Source organism: Brugia malayi (genome assembly GCF_000002995.4).
Source record: "Brugia malayi strain FR3 genome assembly, contig: Bm_v4_ChrX_scaffold_001, whole genome shotgun sequence".
Lineage (NCBI taxonomy): Eukaryota > Metazoa > Nematoda > Chromadorea > Rhabditida > Onchocercidae > Brugia > Brugia malayi.
Genome location: NW_025062479.1, coordinates 21,927,361 through 21,944,203, shown reverse-complemented (window position 1 = coordinate 21,944,203; position 16,843 = coordinate 21,927,361). Strand labels below are relative to the sequence as shown.

The 16,843-nt window shown below is 26.5% G+C and overlaps 2 protein-coding genes across 2 annotated transcripts; one reads left to right on the top strand and one right to left on the bottom strand.

Annotated features, from left to right (window-relative positions):
* Window positions 1-778: 778 nt before the first annotated feature.
* Window positions 779-4,188, top strand: Bm300 (Uncharacterized protein; the record flags this gene model as incomplete). The annotated part of the gene is made up of 3 exons (XM_043075716.1): window positions 779-832; window positions 1,310-1,442; window positions 4,049-4,188. 3 exons carry the CDS (start codon window positions 779-781, stop codon window positions 4,186-4,188), a joined length of 327 nt encoding a protein of 108 aa, XP_042931650.1.
* A 2,612-nt stretch (window positions 4,189-6,800) lies between these two features.
* Window positions 6,801-10,737, bottom strand: Bma-npr-16 (Unidentified vitellogenin-linked transcript protein 6, putative; the record flags this gene model as incomplete). Its single annotated transcript, XM_043075715.1, has 6 exons — window positions 6,801-6,872; window positions 6,988-7,165; window positions 7,503-7,769; window positions 8,523-8,720; window positions 8,894-9,152; window positions 10,446-10,737. The coding sequence occupies 6 exons, from the start codon at window positions 10,735-10,737 to the stop codon at window positions 6,801-6,803; spliced, it is 1,266 nt and encodes a 421-aa protein (XP_042931649.1).
* Window positions 10,738-16,843: the final 6,106 nt, after the last annotated feature.

Genomic DNA, 16,843 nt, shown 5'->3' with positions numbered 1-16,843 from the left:
TGTGTTAGATAGTGAGGAAATTTAAGAAGACGCATACTGGAAAGAGAGATTGATGAAGTGAGAATAGCACTGATTAAGAAGGGACAATCGAGAAGAATGTCACGAAATATCAAGCACGTATGAAAGAGGGCGGAGAAAAAAGTGATAATATATTGCTAATTCATATCAAATATCATTTTCTTCGAAATGAGCCTAGTACGGTTAGCCTGGTGACTGGGCTGCTGTAGTATTGGGAATGGGTTATGTTGTACTTATAATTAGCTATTAAATGTTTGAATTAAAAAATAACTAATATAGGCTTTAGAAACGAATCAAAACTCACTTTCAGTATTAGGATTAAGTTTCACATTTATTTCATTTGGAATATACGTATTATTCTATCTATAGTTTAAGCACAATTGAAATGTAATTAAAAACAAAACGAATTATTGAAATTAATAGGTATGATTGTATAACTAAGTGTTGTTGAATTATCAGTGGTCAATAAGATGAATGATGATAACTGGTTGCTTTAAGAAAAAAAAATATTCTTACAGTGATATCTGTTGAATATATTACCAGTGCATCACTATGCGTTTTATTTTTAATCTGTGATATATGTAACGGTGATAATTTCATGAAGCTTTTATCTTATCATAATTGTTACATGTATAATTGCAAGAAAATTTTTACTATGCAGTATAAGTGTTATATTTTTAAGAAGTGTGTGACGATCAATTTGATGTTTTGTTCTTTCGAATGGATTTCAGTAAACAGGAAAAAGATTATAATAGAAGAAATGAATGGGATTGCTATCGACGAACAACTTTTGGTTTTAATCGTGAAGAAATTGGTGAGGACAGGTAAAATGTGGATGATCTTGCGGCACTTGATAGCAGTAATGTTGCTGTATATAGTGCTGCTAAGCTTGAACAAGGCCTACTGCAACAGACAAAGTAATTTTTCTCTTTGAGTAATTTCTGATTAGCTTAACTTCATATGATATATAATTATATGAGCGTCAAAATATGAAAAAAAATTTCTTTGTTATACATTGACTACAATAAATTTTAAGAGAAATTACTTTAAAGTAAAATTTTCGTATTCTATTTTTTCTGTCTTTGGAAAGATTTTTCTTAATATTTGCAGCGGTAGTTGAGGCACTTTAATGAATGATCTACTAAATTAAACAAGTCCCTTTGAAATGAAATAAGTGAGCAAATTAAGCTGATAACATTATTGTTTCTATTCATATAAATTAATACGAGACTTTGCTTATCCTGTGCTATTTCCTTTTATAATAATGTGTATTTTTGCTCTTGATTTCTAGGTTGAAAAGACATTTACTGAAAATGTTGCTGCCTTGGAAACCGGAGTGTCACAGAATGCAAATCCAGAAGGATTGCAGAATTTTATAGTTTATTTTTGCATAAGTTCGTTATGCTCTACCAGCAAAGCGAGAAGTAAGTCATAGAAGGTTCTGAATTTTTGATCTGATCAGTTTTTGATATCTTTCATTGCTGCCAGTATTGCAAATATGCTTCCTTGGAGAACGGTGAGCTGAGTTTTCCGCTCCCCTCTCCCTCTCCTCTCCCCTTTCTCCCTCCTTTTCTCTCTCCCTCCTCTTTTCCTCTCTCCTCCCTCCTGCCCTCCCCTTCCCTCCTCTCCGTCCTGTCCTCTCTCCCTCTTCTTCCTGCCAACTTCTCCTTCATACCTTTGCTTTACGTTTTTCTATTGAAAACTAGCAAATAATAGTGAGGATAAATCCGACAAACTTAATTACTGCGTGATGGAACTTTGGCACTTAGCATAGGAAAACTAACATTCTTTTAAGTATATTTTAATTTTAGTAGAAGAGGGAAGAGAGGAGAGGAGAAGGGAGCGGAGGAGGAGAGGAGAGCGGAAAACTTAGCTCACCGTTCTCCAAGGAAGCATGTTTGCAATACTGGCAGCAAGCAATGAAAGATATCAAAAACTGACCGGATCAAAAATCCAGAACCTTCTATGACTTACTTCTCGCTTTGCAGGTAGAGCATAACGAACTTATGCAAAAATAAACCTTTTTACACCATTAGTGTGATAATACTTGTTATTATGTTATCAAATCACTATTAAACATATAAATGATATTTCCATTTTCGCTTCTGATAAACTCAATTAGTACTACTGGCACTAAACAAGTATTATCACATTAATGGTGTAAAAAGGTTTATTTTTGCATAAGTTCGTTATACTCTACCTGCAAAGCGAGAAGTAAGTCATAGAAGGTTCTAGATTTTTAATCTGGTCAGTTTTTGATATCTTTCATTGTTTGCTGCCAGTATTGCAAACATGCTTCCTTGGAGAACGGTGAGCTGAGTTTCCCGCTCTCCTCTCCTCCTCCGCTCCCTTCTCCTCTCCTCTTCTCTCCTCTCCTCTCTTCCCTCTTCTACTAAAATTAAAATATACTTAAAAGAATGTTAGTTTTCCTATGTTAAGTGCCAAACTTCCATCACGCAGTAATTAAGTTTGTCGGATTTATCCTCACTATTATTTGCTAGTTTTGAATAGAAAAACGTAAAGCAAAGGTATGAAGGAGAAGTTGGCAGGAAGAAGAGGGAGAGAGGACAGGAGGGAGAGGAGGGCAGGAGGGGGGAGAGAGGAAAAGAGGAGGGAGTAAGAAAAGGAGGGAGAAAGGGGAGAAGAGAGAGAGAGGGGAGGGGAGAAGGAGAGGGGAGCGGAAAACTCAGCTCACCGTTCTCCAAGGAAGCATGTTTGCAATACTGGCAGCAAACAATGAAAGATATCAAAAACTGATCAGATCAAAAATCCAGAACCTTCTATGACTTACTTCTCGCTTTGCAGGTAGAGCATAACGAACTTATGCAAAAATAAACCTTTTTACACCATTAATGTGATAATACTTGTTTAGTGTCAGTAGCACTAATTGAGTTTATCAGAAGCGAAAATGGAAATATCATTTATATGTTTAATAGTGATTTGATAATTTGGTAATAGTGATACTGGCAGCAAACAATGAAAGATATCAAAAACTGACCAGATCAAAAATCCAGAATCTTCTATGACTTACTTCTCGCTTTGCAGGTAGAGTATAACGAACTTATGCAAAAATAAACCTTTTTACACCATTAATGTGATAATACTTGTTTAGTGCCAGTGGCACTAATTGAGTTTATCAGAAGCGAAAATGGAGATATCATTTATATGTTTAATAGTGATTTGATAATTTGGTAATTTAATTTATCAAACTTTCTCATTCATTTCAAAATTTGTTTTTGTTTTAAGTTAGAAAGAAATATTACCAAACAGATAGGAAAACTGTAAGAGTTGAAATTTGTCAAATCCTCAATTGGAGAAAAGATTTTTTTGTTTTGTTTCGATAGTACATGAGTGATATTGGTGGTGGATAGAATTAAACAGAATGAAATGATATGGTTTTCTTTTTTTTTAAAAAACAAAAACAATGAATTGCTTAAATCTTTTCAATATAACTATTGCGATATTCCATCTCCCTCCTGTCCTCTCTCCCCTCTTCTCCTCCCTCTCCTGTCTTCTTTATCGCTCCCCTCTCCCTCTTTTTCCCTCCTCGCCCTCTTTCCCCTCTCTCTCTCTCTCCTGTCCTTCAGGCACTTCAGGCGATCTGTCATAGAAATTTTAGTATAATTGAGCTTTCAACGCATAATGGCTAACTATATTGTTCTTTACTGTTCCGCGAGAGAGATTGAAAAAGTTGAATTATATGCTCAAGTCCGGGAGGGTGCTGCATTGATGCTAATATGCAATATAATGACTGTTTCAGGACGATTATGAACTTGGGAAATTGCTAACAAATGCGGGGATTATCTCAGCTCTCCAACATGATCAAATTTTTGCAACTTTTTGGCAAATGTGGATGAGCAGCTAATTGAAGATGGAGCAAATATTGTCGCTGCAAAAGCTGCTGGATCACTAAGACGCTCGAGAAGGTTTCATTTACTAAATATATTATTCAAAAATTTTTAAAAAAGTGGGATTTTTCAATCTGATCATTTATATTCAGTATGTTTTCAATTTGATCATTTATATTCAGGACCTTTCGAAAAACCACGGTTCGGTTTGCGGAAAGCTGCTGGATTTCAATCAGCTATTGAAAACGATCAGGATGATACAGAGAAATCGAGTTTTAGTGGCGCAGCACTATTAAAGTACAATTTCTTTTGCGAGCTGTAGTCTAGTTTAATTTCTTCATGTCAGATTTTGAATAGTGGAAGTCGGCAATTTGGACTACGGAAAAAATCACTATAGATTCGTTGCAAATTTTTTGCTTTTAATTGACGCTTCACTGTTCAATCGAGACATAGTTTTTCTTATACTCAGCGAAAATAATGGATATAACAGTGGTGGATGCTATTCGTTAGAGGAAACAACGTATGTTGGATATCCAAAAAACAACCGATGAGGAACATTTGGAAGAAGTTTACTTGCAAATTCTTCAATCGTGCTTATTTTTTCCCCTTTCTTTCTTGTAATTTTGCACTATCCTTCATTTTTCAATCCAGCTAAGGCATCATATGTGAAAAAAGCGGACAAATATGACAAATTGGCAGAAGATATTCCTTTATTTATGGTTCATAGGAAAGGACAAGCGTTGAAAGATGAAATTTTGCAGAGTTTTAAGGTAGCAAAGTATCATTTCTATCAAATCAGATTCATATATTTTTCCAAAATTTTTTAAGACTTCGAAAATTTGATGTGAATTCAGTGCATTTTCACGAATGAGAGCTTTATTTTTTTCAGAATCATGTATCAGTTAAAGACTCGTTTGCATTTCGATCCATTTTAAAGCGTTTGTGTATATTGCACAAAAACTCAAACTTATGGGTACTTAGGGATGAATATCAATAATATATAGTTAAATATAGGTTTATATGTCTTATTTTTTGTTGTTCACAAATTTTAACTTTTACTTTCTGAGAATTTATTTTACTTTTGCTTTCTGAGAATTTATTTTACATTTATTTTACGTTTGATGAGATTTGCAAATTCAGAATTATGGCTGAGTAGTTTAACAAGGTGGGACTAATAATTATTTGGATTCGGTACTTATCTTCTTTCATAGTAATAACTGGAATTTAGTTGCATTAGTGGCTTTGTATCTTTTCTATTTTTTGAGAAGTTGAAAATATACTAATTGATTCTCTATATATAAACCCGGTATGTCACAATCTCATGAATAAATCATTTAAAATTATATTGTTTCGTTAGAAAACACCGATACCGTTGACCGTTATTACACCATTGCGGTGTCAGTTAGGTTATTATGTTGTATTTTATGATGATTTTATTCTTACTTTTGTATATATTGTAATTTATGCTCTAAAATCAAGAAAAATCAAATGTCTGATCATCTTATTCCATAGATTCTCATTATTTGTGTTATATTATATTTTATTCTACTTTGTTTCAACCATTTCGTTTCATTTTGAATTACATTTCGATATTATAAATATAATTCTAATAATTTCAAAATAAAAACACATATCTCTTTTAAAAAACTACAATAAAATCTGGAATATCGCAATAGTTACATTGAAAAGATTTAAGCAATTCATCGTTTTTGTTTAAAAAAAAAAAAGAAAACCATATCATTTCATTCTGTTCAATTCTATCCTCCATCACTATCACTCATTTACTATCGAAACAAAACAAAAAAAAAAATCTTTTCTCCAATTGAGGATTTGACAAATTTCAACTCTTACAGTTTTCCTATCTGTTTGGTAATATTTCTTTCTAACTTAAAACAAAAACAAATCTTGAAATGAATGAGAAAGTTTGATAAAGAGGTAAGATAACCATTTAAATAAATGAAAATGACTACAATACGATGTCAAAAATGTGTACGTATGGTAAAAAAAAATTTTCAAAATCTCGCACTTCACTGATAAATTGCCAATTTCAACAATTTGATTATCTCCTGTAATGGAAAATATGAAAACTTAATTTGTATTGATCAAACGATCACTCAATCAGTCAATTATTGATTGTTTCCACCAATGAATTTCATTACAAAATATATTTACACAGCACATTACACTCCATATAATCAATATTATCAGTTTGATAGTATCTTAGGAAAGCTTTCTATTAAATTACTAAATTATTATATTACTATTAAACACATAAATGCTATAAATGCCATCTTCGCTTCTATCATTTTGCGCTGATATATGTCACTTCTGTGTCACCTTATTTAACCTGAAAATTATCATTAAACATTTAAACTGGAACAGATAATTACTAGTTATTATATTGCCAAAAAAGACAAAAAAATAAAATAAAAAACATCTGATAGTGCTAGTAAATTAGATTCGTTAGTCTTTTTCATTTTTAAAATTAAAAGAAAAAAAAAAATCTAAAGCATAACAAAGAATTGAAATCAATAATGTAATCATTTCTTTTTTCTTTTTTTTTTACTTTTCATCAAGATTATTTTAAACAGTTTTTTTTTTTTCTGACAGTGTACTTTAAAATCTTCCATTGATGACAAAACATAAAAAAAAAAATGAATAAATTTTACTTTTGTTGAAGATGTTTTTAGCAAATATTTTAGAAATTTGATATTGAAAATCATAAATAAATTTGATATTGAAAAATCATAAATAAAATTCGATATCAAAAAGTCATAAATAAAATTTATTATTGAATTTTTGAATATAAAATGAGAACTTTCTTAATATTTACAATATAGTATCATAACAACTTACAAAATCATTTCATCATGTGACATTGCTCTGTCACATGAATTACTGTTGTTGTGATAGAGTAAAAAGCAAGTAATTATTTCAATTTTGATTTAAAATATGATCATAGCATGATTCTTGTAATGGATTACGGTAGACTGTACCATGATTTTGCTGTAACATGTGATTGTAACTTTTGTAATAGCATTAATTTCATAAATTAAATTAAAATTAATAGAATGTGTAAATTATCATTTTATTTTTTATCAATTCTTTTTAATCAATTTACCAATTTTGGTGTATGACAAGATTTATTCAGTTCAATGACAATTTTATCATTCTTATCAGTGGATGCTATCGCTGGCCGAGTTATGATACTATGGTTACGTTCGTTACACCAAGCAAATCGTCGTTTTCTTGCAGTAAAATGTTGTAGAAATGGTAATGATACCATATATGGATCTAATCTAAAATCTAGAAAGTTAGATTTTATTCATTTTTTGAAATTATATTTTATTTTCTCATTTTAATATTATTCTAATTCTTGAATATAATGCATTCGAAAATTTAATTATTACATCTCTTTTTTTTTTTTTTTAACTTGAAATTTTATGGAATAAATAAAGGTATAGTTGCTCATTGCAAATATATAAATTTATAGGAAATATTTTAATTTTTTTTTTCGTGAAACGTATTAAGCGTTTGAATATAACAAACGTAAGATTATTGAAATTGTGACGTGTAGCACTAAAAGCTATCACGTTTCATGATATTTGATGAAATGTAAATTCATTGAAATCGTACATTTGCGTAAAAAAACTTTCGACAACAATTGTTTGAGAAACTTTACGACTTGTTGTTGATAACGATTTTCTGTTAGTGAAATTAAGGGAAAATAGAGATCGGAATGCTCGACGAAAATTTTCGGCATTGGCTGCATATAATAATGGATTTAGAGCACAATTGATATACGGAAAGAGATGGATGACATTAACAATAAGACGATTGAAACGTGTATGTATCCGGAATTGAAATACGGAACTGAGCAAATTAAATAACCAAAATGGAGACCTAAAAATTTATTCAATATCATGAAAAGGACATTTAATTCAATTAGTTTACATGCAGAAACATAAATATTATGATTTGATAGTTAGTAATTAATAATTGCTAGTGCTATAAATGAAATTAAATGTCTTTAATTCAGTAAGTTATTTTAAATAAAATTATTAACAGAGATAAATGAGCAAAGATAAGTAAAAATTAGAGATTTAGTTGTAAAAAAAAAAAAAAAAAGAAAAAGAAAAAGCAAATTTAGATTGCAAAATTAATGAGAAAGAAAAATAAACTAAAAATATTCAAACTGAAATATTCTATGAAATTAATTAGCTTAGCTATTCAAATTAATAGAACAAATTTAATCCTTCCGTAAAAATATATTGAAAATTAACAAGAACTAAGCAAAATAAAAAAAAAAAAAAGAAAGAACCCATACTGAATTGCTAGTATATATTTTAATGATGCTTGGATAATTAAGATTGCACTTTTTCATTCGATCTTCTTGAATACCTCAGAATTAATTACTTATTCTTAAGAAACAAATAAGAATAGAATAAGTAAGTAATTAATTTTTTTTTTCATGTCTTACTATAAATCTAAACAAACAAGAAAACTTCAATGATAAATTTTGCAAATAGATAAACTCAGAAATGCATGCTTCTTGCATATAAATTCTTTTGAGCATCAAAAGATTTGAGATTTAAGAGTGTTAAGAAATTCTTATATTTTTAAATTTGATTTTGATTAAATCACTGATGAACTCACCAGCATACAGCATGAAATATAACAACGCATAGCACCAGACGTGTTACACGATGATAAGGAGCACGTGATTTTGACGTAAGCTTCATTCGTTTACTGTTACGAAGAGCTTTTCGGAGCTTTTTCAAAACATTATAATTAAAATAAGTCATTAGTGCTAAAGGTGCAGCATAGATTAAAATTGATGAAAATGTAATATACCTGAAAAAAAAATCCTATTTTCTTGCTTAATTTAATTTGTTAGATTGCTCATTAAAAATTTGACATTAAAAATTGTTATCAAATTTTGAATTAATTTTAAATTCTCTAACTTTCAGTTAAATGATTTAATTTCATGTATTAAATAAACAAAACAAACAAACAAATAAACAAACCATCGAGCACTTGTTAAACTTGGCCATTTAGCAATACATACAGATCTATTTAATTCTTCCGTACGATATGTTTGTAGTTCGATTACTTCAGAATATAAATAAAGTGGAAGAGCAGCAGAAAAGGCGACAATCCAAGCGATAACACTTGTTGACACCGCGATGCAGTAATTACGATAGCGCGCACATAGCATCGGACAACACATTGCGCAGTAACGATCGGCGGCTAATAATACCACAAATATGACACTTGCATATTTACCTAAAATTGTATTTTATATTTAAAAAAAGGGAATAGAATCCTATTAAAATGAAAAAAAAAAAATCCGAAAATGTTATATTATAAAAGTAATTAAATAAGTAAAAGTTTCATACTAATAAAAATATTTGAAATAAGTGCTACTAAAATATGATTAAATAAAAAAAAAAATGTCAAACGAAATCAAACGAAAAAATGAAAGAAGGAAAAAAAAGCGGTAGTCAAATAGCAAATGCTTTCAATTCTTGTTTATGAAATTCTTAATAATTTGTTCATTTAAAAAATTGAATTTTTTTTGTTTTAATTGAAAATGAAATACTAAAAATTTAGTAAAGTAAAATTTTAATCTAATTTTTGAAATTTTTCAAATAAATTCTCTCTTTCACTTCTTAGAAAATGTTGAAATAAAAAGATTGTATTTAATAGATAGAAATAGTATGAAAAGAAATACAATGAATTTTAGCATTCTTAGATAAAAAATAAAGTAAACTAATTTGTAGGTAAAAAAATTTTTTGACCGAATCGCTAAAAGACTGATTGTACTAATTAGAATTTAGAATTAGAAAATTAAATTAATATTTGAATAGATTCGGAAAAATATTAGATTTAGCTTGTAAAATTCAACAATCAACCAATGATAAAAAAATTTTTTTTCTTTTTAGAAGGATTTTAAAAGTCACTTAAAAAATTCAAAAAAAAAAAAAAAAAGCAGAGAAAGGGGATGAAAAAAAAAATTTTTTTCAAGATTAATATTTTGTTGATTTAATTTTAAGTAAACAATCAAAAATCGAATGAAAAAAAAAAAATTGGATTAATCCTTCATCTTCAAACACGGCAATTTAATTTACATCATAAAAACACTGAATTATGATCACGAAAGAAATCAAAAAATTCTCTTTGCTTTACATACTAATTCAATAATTTATATAATATGAAAATATTTTCCATTTAAATACATAAACATCTTTAGAACCATCTGTATTTCTCTTTATTTCATTTATTTATAAAAATTAAAATTGAAAACATTGTTTAGTTGAACAAATAACACACACACACACAAATATATATATATATAGTTGGAAAAAGAAATTTATTATTCATTTAATTTTATCACAGAATTATGCAATGATAATGATAAGCACAAAATTTCTTTCATAACATTCATAGAAGAATTATTAAACTTTTAGAAATGCAAAATAATTAATTTTTTTTCCTCTTGCAATTCATTTTTTTTTTAAAAAAAAAAAGAATAAATTAAAAAATGAAAATAATAATAAAAAATAAAAATAACTTTACCTGTTGTTTCAGTACCATGATAAAGAGTACACATTAATTGTCCAAAAATCCATGATTTATTATTAAGCTGTACGATAGCAACTAGAGTTAAATTAGTTAAATAAATAAAATCAGCTAAACATAAGCTAATAATATAGACATTAGTAATTGAACGCATATATGGTTTAACTATGATAATAAGAATAACCAGTAAATTAATACTACCAATTGATACTAGAATTAAATGAATTAAAGTTAGAAATAATCGAATAGTTTGAATATTAGCATCAGGTAAAAAACCAGTAATATTCATTTCAGTAATATCAATACAGAACACTGAATGCCAAAAAAAGGAAAAGCTTTCAGTGAATTATAGTTTTTTTTTTTTCCTTTTGGAATAATTTGAATGAGAATTTTAAAAGAACTAATTCTTTAGTTCTTTAAAAAAAAGAAAAAGATTTAAGATCAGATCAAATGTATTTCAAAAAAAAAATTGATAAATTACTCAGTTCAGTAATATAAGTAGCAACATTCATAGCTGTAGTAAAATATAAATAGCATTGTATTGAAATGCTATTGCTTAAATTTGAAATGATAATGAAACTGAATGATAGTTATAATGGGAAAATTGCTTAAGAAGATTTAGCATTTGCAAGTTTCTTCGTTTCGATGATTGTTTCCGCTTCAACGGCATATATTCTGAAATAAATTCTTAATTTTAATAGTTTCAATCATTTTATTTTTATTAGAGTAACTAAATTTTTTTTTCTTCGTAAAAGAACTTCAAAGAAATAGAATGATATCTTGATAATGATCTTTGATCACAAAAAATAAATAATAGCAGTTGAAAAAAAAAAAAAAAAACAGAATTAATTAAAAGTGATTTTGGACTAAACTAAATTAAATTAAATTTAAACTAAAGAGAACTGATGATGTATTAAAAATTGTCACAATTATATCATTGTTTATGTCATATCATACCTTCTTAGTATACATATGAGGCAATTAATTAATTTTTATCTAAAAATCTGCCTTTGTTATGATATTTAATGAAAAGAACGAATTCTTTTTGTTAAAAAAAAAATTGTATTTTTGATGAGTAAATTTGGATATTTTAGCTAAAAAGGAAATAAGTTACTGATGAAATTGAATTCCATCAATAGAATGATTCAAACTTACATATCGAAAATTAAATTTGACAAAATGTGTTTATGCTTGGCTGAAAGAATAGCAAGAAGCAAAAGTATACACACATCAAAATAATGAAATATATGATCTGATAAAAAATAAATTTAAATGAACTTTTTTTATGTTATATATTCAAAGTTTTATTTGTTGATGTCATTTTTAGAATATCTTCAAAATATTAATTAGAAAAATGGTAAGGATTAGAGCTAAACATGGATTATCAGCACTATCTATCGGAGTTGATTAATTTGTCAATGGACAAAGTAATGATCAAAATTCTCGAAAGGATTTGCCATTGTCTAATCACTCTATCGAACTTTGATCGCTAGTTTAACTTGATATCTACTAAATTTAAAGAAACAAAAAAAAAAAAAAAAACCATAGAATTATTTGCATTGATACTACAACAAACCAACGAATATTCCAGCAAAAAAAAAGAAAAAATTCTAATAGAAGAGACATTAAAAATGATTTCACTAATTTTTCCACAATAATAATTTCATTAATTCATTGTCATTTCGATAAATCGAACATAAAAAAAGTTAAAACCAAAATTGAAAAGCTGAAAAATTTGTCGCGTGAATTTTTTAGATAACTTGTAAAGAAACTTTTGATTAAAAAATTGTCTATGAATCTCGTGATGATATTCCTAGAAGTAACTGATTAGATCCTATGATTTGTTCAATTACTCCTTCCATTATATATGTTCAAACAAAGGGAAATTTTTCAAAGTTAATGGAAAAATTGTGTATGAAAGCTGTAAGTAATATTAGACGGATCACTTTCTTTCTTTTTGTTCAATGCTAAAAAGATAGGATGGAATACGAATTGAACTAGAACACGAACTGAACTAGAATACAAACTAAACTAGGAGAAGAACTGAACTAGAATACAAACTAAACTAGGAGAAGAACTGAACTAGAATACAAACTAAACTAGGAGAAGAACTGAACTAGAATACAAGCTAAACTAAAATAGGAACTGAACTAGGAGACGAATTTAAATAGCATGAATTGAACTTAGATAGCATAAAATTAGACATTTCGTTATTTAATGGGGTGCAAAAAATTACATGAAAGAAAAAAAAAATACTAAAGATTAAATTTAACATAAGAAATATTCTTATTTGAGAATTTTAAAGAGGAAACAATTAAAGGTCTAATATTTGAGGTAAGAGATGAATGAAAAAAAAAAAAAAAAAAAAAATAGAAAAAATTGTGAATTTAAAAGGAAACGGAAGATGACAAAAATAGTTGCTATTACCATTTCAAAAATAACAAAATGTTATCTTGTAGCATTTTCTAACTTCCGGTTTCTTTTTCATTATATTTACCTCCGTAATCGATGTAAAGCTCAAATTTTTTTAAATTACAGTCGAATGGCAAGGGAATTTTTCTCATTTAATTACAAAATGATATTAATTCAAGTCGAAGAACTCAACAAAAAAAAAAAAAAGAAAGTGGAAGAATTTTTTAAATTAAGAATAAAGTATGTTACTATTAAGTAATACTTTATTTCAATTTGCTCCATCTAATATTACAGTTTTATATAACTATTTGTGAGTTAAAAAAAAGGAAAAAAAAAAAACTATCGAAAAGTAAACAAGAAAAAACGAAGTGCACCAGAGAGAAAGCAATATTAATTTTGAAAATGAATGAAAGGCGCAAATGCTTCAATCTCTTTTAAAATTTCTCATCAAGGATGTGATTGAAGGATTGAAATTTATTCATATACTCTCTTATAGAACTACAATTTGAGTTCATTTCTCGTCATTTTCTTGTTTCATTTCAAAAAGTTAATCAAAGATCGCATATAGAAGTATTTATTTAAACAAAAAAAAAAATACTTACTAATTGTATTTAACTCCAAACCTGAAAATTAGTACCATTTTGATATTAGGTGTTAAATCATACTGAACCATTTTGTTTATTTAACATTTATTATAATAGAAAAACTATTCTGCAAAGAAATTTATCATTTTTCTCTCTAATTTTACATTTCACTGCGTAATTTCTTTTCCAAATTAAAATTTTAATACAAAAGAAAATAAAACGTTGGTTTGATTATGCAAGAAAAGTTAAATAAATTTAGGAAAAGTTAAACTAAAGCAAAAAGATTCATTATTCTCGTTTCCTTTTCCTAAAGAAATAGAAATGAATGAAATTAGCAATATATTCTACCTTAAATGCGAAATATTTTAAAAAAAAAAATTTTATTTTAAACTTTTTCTCTATCACAAGGAAACATTTCCACTTTGCTTAATTTTCGTTCTTTTTTTTTTTTTTTTTTCATGTCAAAATATGATTATTAGCAAAATTATATTAATTAGTTGCATAATAAGATAATCCAATATATATTTTTTCTCCCTATTAAATATAATTTAAGTAATATATAAAGTTATTTCAAACTTTTGAATTATTCAAAAAAAAAAAAAAAAAAAATTGAAAAGATAGATTAGAAGAGATTAAAAAAGTTGTTTATTATATGATTGAATATTTCTATGATGTATCTTAAAGCAATGTCAAAACGACACATTCGAGAATTATTTTTTATATGAAAATAAATTGAAAAGGTCAAGCAGGAATGAAATGCAGGAATGAAATTTAAGTTCATAATAACACTGTATGAATTTTTATATTTGAATTATTTTTAATAGAAAAAAAAAAATTTCACATATAACATTAAATTTCATTAATTATAAATTCAGTAAAATTAAATTACTAAGCTTTGATTTTTTTTTTTAATAAAATTACTAAATCTTGAGAAACTATTAAAATTGCATTAGTGAAAATCGAACTAAGTTAACTTTCAATTAGCAGTAAGTATAACAAAGAAAAAGAAAAAATGAATGAAAGAAGGATCTTTTCATTTTGATTGATTTCTTTTGTTCTAGAACGTTTCTTTGTTTATCAAATTTCATAACATTTGTTAAAGATAAAAATGACAAATTCTTTTTATCACTCATAATAGTATATTCAATCGATCAATCAATCAATCAATCAATCAATTTAAATCAAATTATATTACACATCAAAAAAAAAAAAAAGATTCTATTGAAAATGATTGATTCGTTTTAAATTAATAAGAAATGAAAAAAAAAAAAAGGAAAGAGATGAATGAATCTGAAAAGATTATCTTCTATAATATTTTAGCAAAAGATAAATTATATAAACTCACATAGCTTACTTATCCAGTTTAAACAAAAATGTCACCATTATCTGTCAACTTCATGATATTAAACTTTACTGAAGTAACATGGATATGTTATCATCCTTCTTTTCTACATCTATCGCTGTTATTGCTGTAGTAGTAATTTGATGTATTTTAAATTCAATTCAATGCATAAAATATAGAGGAAATAAATCTAATAAAAATAGCCATTAGCATAAGTTTGTATAAGAAAATGATAAATTCAGTTGATCTCTTCTATTTTTGATGATTAACATTACTAGAATACACACTGAGAAGAAATTTTTTCTTTTGTTGATCTCTCAGAGAGATAGAGAGAGAGGGAGAGAGAGAGTTTTTCATTTTTATCATCATTTTGTCTCTATCATAAAAAGTGAAGCATATGAATTGAATCATATTTTTCATACATCATTTTAGAGAGTTATTCTTCATTAATTAAGTAATTCATTGTCTCTCTCTCCCTCTCCCTCTCTCTCTCTCTCTTCATTAATTAAGTATGAAATGGTTTGAAAGACAAGGTATGTTCATTAGTTATTTTCATTTAAATGACAGATAGAAGTGACAAGAAAGTGAGAAGTATATGTTAAACTTATCAAAAGTATTATCAAATAAAATAGAATATCGGTTGCAACTTGTAAAAAAAAAAAAAATTTAAAGAAAAAAAAGACTTTAGAAAAGTCGAATTTTGCTAATAAAATAAGGAAAAATTGTTTTTTTTTTTTGCAGTTTTGGCTAGACGTAAATTTTAATTAAGAGAAAAAAGAGAAGAAAGATTCATCAAAAGGAGAAATTTTGATGAAAAGAAAATTTTAACTTAAAATTTAAATTGCTGACATTTAAAAGAATAATGAAAGAGTTTGTTATTTTTGTTTGTTTTCTTGACGAAATGTCATTTATAGAGGACAAATATCTCAAAAAATGTTTATCAGTGAAAAATTAATGGAAGCCATTGTAGCTATTTGAAATGATTAAAATTTTTAAAATTTTAAATATTCCTTTGAATAACAATTTATAAATAAAAAAACGAAAAGCAAACAGATTGCATTTTTTTTAGTAAAGCAATGAATTGAACTAATCAGTAATTATTTATCTTCTCAAATGATATTTATATTAATAAATAGGTTAATTTTATCATACATTCATTCTATTTCTTTCCATTCTACCTAACTTATTTAAATATTCAAATTGTATAACATAAATGCTGTTAATGAATAAAATGTGAGAGTTTAATTTCATTCAACTCATCCCATCAACTTTTATACTTCCATGAAATGAGAAATGAAAAATATAAAAATGGAAACAAATTAATTTGCTAAAGCAAAAGACAAATGCGCATTTATATGTGTCACATTAAAATAAAATTGTTTAAATTATTATTTTAATTAGTATTTTAGAATTTTTAAAGATATAAAACTTTTTCAAATTGCTTTTTTTTTTTTAAATTTTTCCCAATATTTATGAAATTTTTTCTTTTTTTTTTTTTTTTTTTTAAAGAGTGTTCATAAAATGAAATTTTTTTATGAAGAAAATTTTTTATTTTCGAATACGTGAGAAGGAATTTGGGTAAATAAAAGTTTAAGTAAATAAAGTTGCGGCCTACTTGTTTATTGATTAAAATTTCCATATATCGAAATTGATCAAAAGAATATGAAAGTACTCTCAAACAATTTTACTTTTTAGATTTTACATTTTTTTTTTTAATTTTACTTTTAGAATTAAGCTAACACAAATGCCTTTAAAGTCTGACTGTAGATAATATAATTCATATATAATTGTATAATAATAGTTAAATTGTTTAAAAAAAAGACTTTAACAAACTTTAGGAAAGTTCTTTTAGGAATAAAAAAAAAGGAAATCGAATAAAAATCGTTGTTTTTTTTTTTTTTTTTTTTTGTCAAAATCATTATTTAAATGATAAATTTTGAAATTATCACAAAAAGTAAAAAGTCGTTAAGCTATTATTGTCATCGGAGTTAACATTATTTTTCTTATCGAACATATAAATACTTTAATAACTATATATTTTTTGCAATTACCTATTT